Here is a 9,193-nt window from a genome sequence, read left to right as displayed (position 1 = left end):
TGTTTGCGTTTACACGCCTGCCATATACTTTACACTCTCAGGTTCTTGTTTGCACAGTAGTATATAACGTCAAAAAAATGCAACATTTGTTAATCCTCTTTGCTAACAATAACTTATTTCGTGCTTACACTAGAAATACCAATAGTAATATATGTATAGCAATAAAGTAGCCCCAGCTGCACTCTCCAGACAGTAAGTAAACACGCTACCAAGGAGATCACTTGAGGAAATTTACCTTCACTGAATATAAATGAAGGTTAACCAATTAACTTATTGGTTAATCTCAGTCAATAAACACAATGATTAATGGGATTTAGTTTGCAAAGTCCCTTTTATTCATAATTTGTGGGGTTTTTTTAAATTCACAAATCCAGGACATACAGGCAGTTAAAACTGGTTATCACTTTAATAATCAAAAGCCTCTGGTATAACAGTCATCATGAAAACACTGTAAAACAATACACAATAGTAATCTCTTTGAAAGCAATGGTTGCAAACATCCATGTTTCTAAGAAAATATAACTTTACATATATATGTATTTTAAGCAAGCTTTACCTCTTACATAAATTCAGATAACAGAAGTGTGCAATCATAATCTTTATGGGGAGAAATGAAAATAATTTTAATGATGACCTAAATGCTTTTAAATAATCAGAGTTCTCTTAGATAAGATGTAGAATATAAAGGATATTTTCCCCTAATTTACACCAGGGCAGAAAGAGATGAAAAATGGTAAGTAGGATTGCCATTACCAAGTGTATTTAACCCAAGTCTTTAGGGACAAATTAGACAGTATCCTAATCCCAGATAATTTAGAGAATTGAGCAATAGGGTTGAGGATAGAGCTCAGGGGTACAGCGCCTGCCTGGCAAGCGTGAGGTCCTGAGTTTAATTCCTGGTAGAAAAAAAAGTTGAGCAAGGAGAGAAGAGTCTTTAAAGTCAATGAATTAAGCTCTCAACTAAACTAGTGTTTATGAGAAATCATTTGCTTTTAACCTAACAATTAGAGATTATTTTATGAACCCTAAATAGTCTAATACTTTAGATTTCCAAAGGGAAAAAATACTGTAGAAGTAGCAGGGTCAAGGTCTCACCTGAGTGCCCCTGGGGGATAATATTATGAATAAAGCTCAGGTCTGTGAGAGTGCATCCAAGTAGGAGACCTCAGGAGGGAGGGAACCAATGCCTACTCCTGCTGAGGAAGCTCCATTTAGAAATTGGAGTGAGGATCACCCGCCGAACTTACACAAAAGTTACTTCAGTGACATTTAGTAAGGGCGATTAGCCAGTGCCTGTGGTACATGAAATTAATGAACTAAAGGGGAAAAATTAACCTCCGAATTAACTTCTGCCTCTTATAGAGGTATGCTGGCAGCGCCTTGTCAAAAATGAATGAGATAAAACACAAGAGGACACTGAAAATTTTCTGATTTAATACTCTCTGAAATGATAAATTTTACATAATGGTAAGACTGTTCACTCAAAACTGAAGTGTAACTGATTTAAGAGAGACATTCAAGAAAAATTTTACAGGACTATAATAACAAATTTTAACCTGATAACCCTCATGCTGTTGTATAGCAAAACACTAAAATTCATGCAACATAGAAATTGGTGACATAGAGAATTTTTCTCCAGACTTCTTGGGGAAAAAAAATTCATTGTTTTCTTCTATTTTCTTTCATAATGTATTATTCTTGCTTATGGCTGACTTTCCCAAATTTTCCCAGCTTTTTCTGATGAAAATCATTCTTCAGTAGAAGACCAATTAAACTTAACATGAAAAAATCCGGTGTCTTGAACCCCTTCTGTCCACTTGAAGAGCAGTCAACTGGATTACATAAAACTACCCCCTCAACTAAGATAGCAGGTAGAATTGGACAGAAAGTAGTTGGCCTTAGTATACTCATAATAAAATAAAGCTTGTTCTGAAGCCACCAGAAGCGTAAGACACTGTATAAAAGCTACTGGGTTCCCTAGAAAGTGGACACAGTATAGAGAATATGAGCATCTACAGAACTCACACTTGAGTTATAAAAATAGAGATGGTTCTCAGACAAAAAGAAAATGAGTATAAAAGAATTCTGCAAACATGAACTATTTTTAAAAAGACATGTCCATATAAAACAATAAGATGTTATCTCAGTTCCAAAGAGTAGTCTGTTCAGGTGTCTGAAGAGGGGAGATGAACTGAAGGCAGGCAAGAGCCCACACTGATCTGTCCTCTCTCCTGTTTGGCAGTGTACGTTGGTGGTCACAGACTGCTTTTGGGAACACACATATATACAATGGCTGATCAGTTGGTAGTGCTGGGTGGATGAAGGAGAAAACCCAGATTATGAAGGAATCTCTGGAATAGCTTCTCTACACTGATGGTGTTGCCCACGAGAAATGATTCTAGATGTCTTTACCCTGAATCAACCCTGCCATTCACGACTCATGCTCCATGCCCCATGGTTTCTATTGTGCCCTAAAACATCAGCCTAGACTACACATGTAATAGAAAATAACTCTAATCTTAAAATGAGGAACAGACAAGTAATTCATGCCCAGTACTCATAAATTACAAAGAAACACTAGAGGCAATGGTCTGCCTCCCTTAAACTGCAAAGGCGATACCATGAGTTAAAGAAAGTCATAAGAAAAGTCAAGAAGATATGGGTAGCAGCACCTTTCCATACCCGCCTTGATTTTTAAGGAGCTTTTCACTCCTAATTCCTTTCAAGCACAAAGGTCATCAGTTTGAAGAAAAATAAATGGCTCTAATATTAAAGAGTCCCAGAGAAAACTACTAGTACAGGAAATATGCCTCAAGTGGGCTAAACAACAAGCTGCAGAATCAGTTAAGAACAGAAGTGGCCCAAGGTCTTACAGTTTCAACACAATACAGTACAATATGGGCAGCCCTTTTTCCATCCAATCGACTGTTCAGCACCATCCATGTCCAGTTCAAAAGATTATTAAAGAGGAGCTTTCGTCTTTGGTACCACTTCATGAATTGTTCTTAGCTTGCAGTATCTGCAAAGAAGCAGAAAAGCTGGTACCTTTGCCTTGTCTGTGAGTACGAATGCTGGGACTCTGACTGGTGCAACCATTGAGGCCAATTAAATTAATACTGTAGCACATCCAATCCAGATAATAGCAGCCATGGAGCAGGATCATCCATCCCCATTGGTTAAGGCCTTCGGTTTGTTGTCCTCAGAGTGGAACAAAACACCATTCCCACGGACAAGGAATTCCAGATGAATCCAAGGTCTACGTTTCGATAGGGATTTGAAGTACCAGATACGCCAGGCACAGAAACAGGACTGGCCTGTGACCTTCACGCTTGAAGCTTTGCTATCTTGGCAGCACAAATTCGAAACTTCTTGGCGTACTCTGGTTTTAGTCCCCTTTCCTGAGTGAAGCAGCCAGCAAGCAACCTTATTGCAGTCCTCAGGGCTAATTCTCTCCATGGTCTTCTTCCACCCAGGCTACAATTTTCCCTTCCCATCCAGGAATGGCATCATCGTCATGGAAAACCTGGGTAAGCAAAGAAACAAGAAAGTCGGGGATGAAGCTCAGCAGCACAAGCGCCTGCCTGGCAAGCGCAAGGTCCTGAGTTCCATTCCCAGTGCCAAAAATAGAAAAAAAGCCACAGTGAAAAAACAGTAATGAAGGCAGGAAGTTTCTCTAAACAACTGCTGCTAATAAGGCCTCAGCAGCAGTGCAGGGGCCAGGGAGATGGCTCAGTGGAATAAGCACGTCCCTGGCAAGCGCAAGGGCCTGAGTTCTATCCCCGGTTCCGCAAAAAAAAAAAAAAAAAAAAAAAAAGGAAAGAACAGCAGTGCAATTTGTCGTAGCTAAATCTTGGAAACAACCCAAGTGCCCATCAATTGAGGAATGATAAAAAAGATGTGGTATTTTTACACAATGGAGTATTACTCAGCTATAAAAAAGATAAACTTGAGGCTTTTATAGGTACATAAGTGGAGCTAGAAACTGTTTTGGTAAGTGAAATAAATCAGATGTGCATGTGCAAACATTATATGGGCTTGCTAGTGTGAGAAGCTGAAAGACTAAATAAAATCTAAAAGGTACAATAAAAGGGAAAGAATCTGTTCAAAGGGAAGGAAAAACTGGGATGAGGAAAAGGACAAAAGAAAGAAGGAGAAAGGATATATTCATGTATACATGCAGGATAGTTTGAATAATTGTACTGCTGAGTTCTGCTGGTCTATTGAAATGAGCAATTAATGCTTAAATTTAAAAAAATTTTTTTTCTTTTTCATTTAACTCTTTTTTTTTCTCTTATTAATTTTGCAGGTTTATGTCTGGTAACTCAAACAACTCATTTGACTTTTTTTTTTTTTTTTTTTTTTGCAGAACCGGGGATTGAACTCAGGCCCTTGTGCTTGCCAGGGAAGCGCTTATTCTACTGAGCCATCTCCCCTGCCCCTACTTTGGATTTCTTATGAGAAAGCAGTAGTACACACATGTTTAAAATGAGAAGAAAGCAGTACTATGCACTTTTAAAAATGAAAAGGCACTAGGCACAGCCATGCACCCCTGTAGCCCTAGCACTCGGGGGCTGCTGCAGTAGGATCACAAGTTCGAGCCCCTACCCGGTCAACTTAGACTTTGTCTCAAAAATTTAAAAAATAGCCACATGTGGTGGCACACTCCTGTAATCCCGGCATGAAGGAGGCTGATGCAGGAAGATCATTCTGAGATCCAGACCAGCTGTGGGCTACAGAGTGAGTTCATGACCAGGCTGAGACTCTGTCTCAAAAAGGAAAGAAAAAGTGAACTAGATCAGACCCACATGTGTAAATGATGTATTGCTTCACTAGTGTGAAAAACTGAATGAGTCAATAAGACCCAAAATGCACAATAGGTATTATGAGTTGGGAGGAAACTGTTCAAAAGAAAAGACAAACTGTGATGGGGGAAGGGAAAAGGAAGAAAAGGAAAAAAGAAAAAAATTTATACACAAGATAGTTAAGATGGTAATACAACTAGTTTCTCTAATTTCTCTTGGACAAGGTATCATGCCTATATCTTGTACTCTGAATAACTAGTATGAATACAGCAGTACACAATGTATTAATTATTATAACTTTTCTGTTTTGAAACTGATATATTTTTATTTTTTCTCTTTTTAAAATAATTTTTAAAATAAATAATAGAATAATTTAAAAATTGCATTGTTATTTGGGCTGGGGATATAGTTCAGTGCAGAGGTGCTGGGTTCAATCCCTAGTAGTGAATAATAATAATAATAATAATAATACATAAAAAATAGAAAAAAGTTTGGTTCCTGGTACTGTCAAGGAAGGATTCAAAAGAAGACCAAATGTAGTTCTTTTCATTCATTCCTTTACTGCACCATTAATACAACAGGGTTATTAAAACACTAGATTTTCTTTGTTTCACCTTATAACCATAATGAAGGCTAATATATACAATAATACATCAGAACACAGAACTCTCTTCCAGAATTTTTTAAAAAATCTGTTATTTAGCAAATGGATTACACAAGAAGCATAGGCAAGAAAATACACAAGGAGTTGGATAAGCATACATGACTACCCATTGTTTTCATTGTGAGAATTTATCACCACATCATGAAACACACAGTTCCAGGTGTTTATGCCTGTTTGATTGCTTGCTCTATGTAGGAAGAAGCTGGGACTGGGAGATAGGTCAGTGGCATATGTGCCTGCCTGACAAGTGTGAGGTCCTGAGTTCAATCCCCAGTACTGTAAAAAAAAAAAAAAAAGAAAAAAGAAAAAAAGAAAGAAAGAAAGGTTTTCTATGACTTGGCTACTGATTTTAAGTTTCTTTATTTTATTGTCTTAAGTTTTTTTTATTGTCCCTAACAACAACAAGAAAAAAAAAAACTATTTCCTAGCTAAAAAATTCTGTCCAAATTCTTAGTCAAAATAATTAAGTCCTAGAATGGAAGAAGCTGTCAACATGTGGGGCCACTTCTTAGTCTAATCAGACCATACTCAGGAGCTCCAGCAGACTCCTCTGCCCTGATTAGGGAACTCAATCACTTTGGGGCATTAGTCCTGGAATAGAAGACTTTGGGGGTTTAGGAATGAGCGACAGCTTCACCCAGACCCCCTCTCGTACCTCCTCTTTGACAGTGCCAAACTCTGGATCCAGGGCTTTGAAGTGATACCGATGATTCCCTTCCCGATCGATAGCTGCTTTAAAATCCTTCAATGTCACCTCCCCCAACCTGCCACAAAAAACAAATAATACCAAAATAGATTGTCAATCAATGGGTTGGAAAGACAGGGTATCAGCTTTAAGCCCAGGCCCCTGCCAAAGTCAACAGGTAGAAATAGCATGACTTTATGAGGTCCCTGATGCTAATAATGCAGATAAAACTAAAATTGCAGTTTGGAAAACCAGTCACCGCTAGGAAATGAAGATGGCATTATATATTGGGTGATCTGAGATTTATTTATTTAATTATTTATTTAATCATTTATTGAGACAGGGTCTCCAACAACTCACTATGGAACTTAGGCTGGCCTCAAATTTGCTTTGATCCACCTGCCTCAGCCTCCCAAATCCCGGGATTACAGGTGAGCGCCACCACGCCCAGTGAAACCATTTCCCTCAAAAAAAAAACAAAAAAAAACCTGCATTAACAGTTTGGAATAAAATTTTCAAACATAAATTCTCAGTAGGGGACTTTCATAGTCACCAAACAGGAACAAAGGTCAATGAGCCTGAGAATCCAAACTGCAATTCATGGCCATCTGCAGAAGCTATTTTGAACCCTATTTAAAAAATGTTCAAAATGGTTTTTCCAAACTTGGAGTGTATTTGCTTAGTTACCAGGTTGGAAGTACTATTACGGCTTCCATACTTGGCTGCTTCTGTCCTTAGGTCATTAAGAATGCCTCTGGTTAGTGGCAAAGCGGAAGCCAGAATCTCTATTTCCTCTTTTCTCACTTTACATACTGCTTTTCAAATATTTCTCAGCTCTTTGTTTGGGCAGGAGATGTTATGCCCTTTTTTCCTTATTGCAAAGAAGTAACGATCCCAGCATCTCACCTCTTTGGTATGTTGACCATGAAGGGCGTAAGTGACCGGTCAGTGAAGTAGAGCACTTTAGTGCAGGTGCTGCTGACTGCTGGAGAACTCTGTGAGTGAGGCAATTCTGCAATCAGAGAGTGTCCATGGTTAGCACACTGGATTTGCATCACACCACTCCTCATTCCAATTATTCAGAAATGTCTCAGGAGAATGGAGCCACCTGAGCTTGCAACAGCGAACACCATGTCCACAGGGCATGATCCCTGGAACCGCATGGACAAGAGGTGCTTCAGGCATGGACATTACCAGAAGGACCGTGATTTCTCACTCATTCCAGATATTTCTATAAAGAAACAGCAGCTGATCTGATCTGTAATGTGGCTGAAGATCAAAAGAGGACTGACAAGCTTGGCAAGGTGTCAGCTGGGGTACAGCAGACACACAGCAGGACCTACCTTTCTGTCTGCATTTAGATTTCAGGGTTGGTGGTAGAGGATACTCTTGTGATTCATGAAAAGAGAAAACAGAACAGAAACCACAGGGGCACAGGAACTTTAGAAATTCCGATGCCTGGGAGAGGGGGTCAATCTTTCTAGTCTACAAAACACAAGAGCTACCTTCACTCTGAGCTGCACTGCATTCATGTTTTGGCCCTGTCACGTTCTTAACTTACCACAGTGCCTAATTTGTCTGCCTCCTTTAAAAAAGTACTTTAGTAAAAGTGTAATTAATTAATGAGTACTTCTAAGTAAGAGAACAGAAAAGACCAAACACAAACTTTATCGTAAGTACCAAAAACCAATAATTCAGCTTTTATTAAAATCTCTCCTGCGGGTCACTATGAGTCTGAGCTGTGTAGTGACACCCTGTACCAAATATATTAAAACAATAATAATAATTAAGAAAATAAAATTTCTCAGGCCTGGGAGACAGCTCGGTTGAATAAGCACCTGCCTGGTAAGCACAGGGTCCTGAGTTCAATCCCTGGTGCCACAAAAAAATAAATAAATAAATAAATAAAATTTCTCCTGCAATTCCATCTACGTACATTTTATACTTAACTTCTAGGTTCGGATTTCCCACCAAATTGGCAGGCAGGAGGACAGCACTTCTGGGAGAAGGTGTAAAATAAGGAAGAGAATGAGGGACAGACCTGGGAGAAAGACAAGCCAACCATTTCTCCTTCACACAGCAAGTACATTCGGTCAGTTTCAGTTTTTCTTCCAAAGAATGTCAGTTATCATAACATACGTGCTATGCTATTCCAGTGCCCTAGCACATATCATAGTGCCTGACACTTAGAGGTTGTTGAATAAATCAAATGCCCACTTTTTACATTAAATCATATAACTGATTAATTTAATAAGTAGTAACTAGCATCTTCTCCATGCTGCTAGATTTTGCAAATTTAAAAACAACTATAGCCAGGTGTGGTGATGCACACCCATAATCCCAGCACTCAGGAGGCTGAGACAGGAGGATCACTGCAAGTTCAAGACCAGCCTGGGCTGCAAAGTGAGCTTAAGGCCAGCCTGAACTGCAGAGCAAGACCCTGTCTCAGGGGGCCTGCCCCGTAGCTCAGTTCCTTAAGTGGCTGCTTCAACAAAGCAGTCAGGCTCAGGTTGCTTGGGTTCGATCCCCACAACACAAGACAGCCAGTCATGCCTTGAAGGCATTCGGCGACCCTGTCTCAAAAAGACAAAAATAAAACCTATATGTGGTCTCTTATCTCTAAGAGTTTATAATCCCACATGGACGTAGGCAGTATTGCAAATAATAACACATTAAAATCAGATTTGTATACTTAATGGGAAGATTGAAGATGGAAAGGCTAATTCCAACTGGAAGAGATTAAAAAGGCCCCACCGGCAGAAAACTGTCTTAGAATGCTTTAAAAATCCTTTTTTTTTTTGTTTTTTTTCTTTTTTCTTTTTTCCTTTTTTCCTTTTTTGGCACTAGGAATCGAACTCAAGGGCCAGCCAAATAGCTGAGCGGATTAAAGCACCTGCAAGCAGGCACAGGGGCTGGGGGCTCGATCCTCGGGCCTGCTGTGCCAGCCCCGCCCCCAGGGTGCGCTGAGACAGCAATTGAGACTGAGCATGGTGGCGCGCACCTGTAATCCCAGCTCTTGGGAGGCTGTAAACAGGCGGATCA

The 9,193-nt window shown here is 39.5% G+C and overlaps 1 protein-coding gene across 1 annotated transcript in view; it reads right to left on the bottom strand.

The window, feature by feature from the left end:
• Window positions 1–312: 312 nt before the first annotated feature.
• Window positions 313–9,193, bottom strand: part of Dixdc1 (DIX domain containing 1) — an 82,182-nt gene continuing 73,301 nt past the window's right edge. Inside the window, exons 17-19 of the mRNA XM_023706600.1 lie at window positions 7,058–7,163; window positions 6,122–6,230; window positions 313–3,523 (exon numbers count right to left, since the gene is read on the bottom strand). Coding sequence (XP_023562368.1) covers window positions 3,443–3,523; window positions 6,122–6,230; window positions 7,058–7,163 — 296 coding nt within the window. The 3' untranslated portion in view covers window positions 313–3,442. The remainder of the gene's footprint in view (window positions 3,524–6,121; window positions 6,231–7,057; window positions 7,164–9,193) is intronic.

Source organism: Octodon degus, unplaced genomic scaffold (genome assembly GCF_000260255.1).
Source record: "Octodon degus isolate 3935 unplaced genomic scaffold, OctDeg1.0 scaffold00266, whole genome shotgun sequence".
NCBI classification, from domain to species: domain Eukaryota; kingdom Metazoa; phylum Chordata; class Mammalia; order Rodentia; family Octodontidae; genus Octodon; species Octodon degus.
Note: the sequence above shows the minus strand (reverse complement) of the source record. Positions and strands in the feature narration are given on the sequence as shown.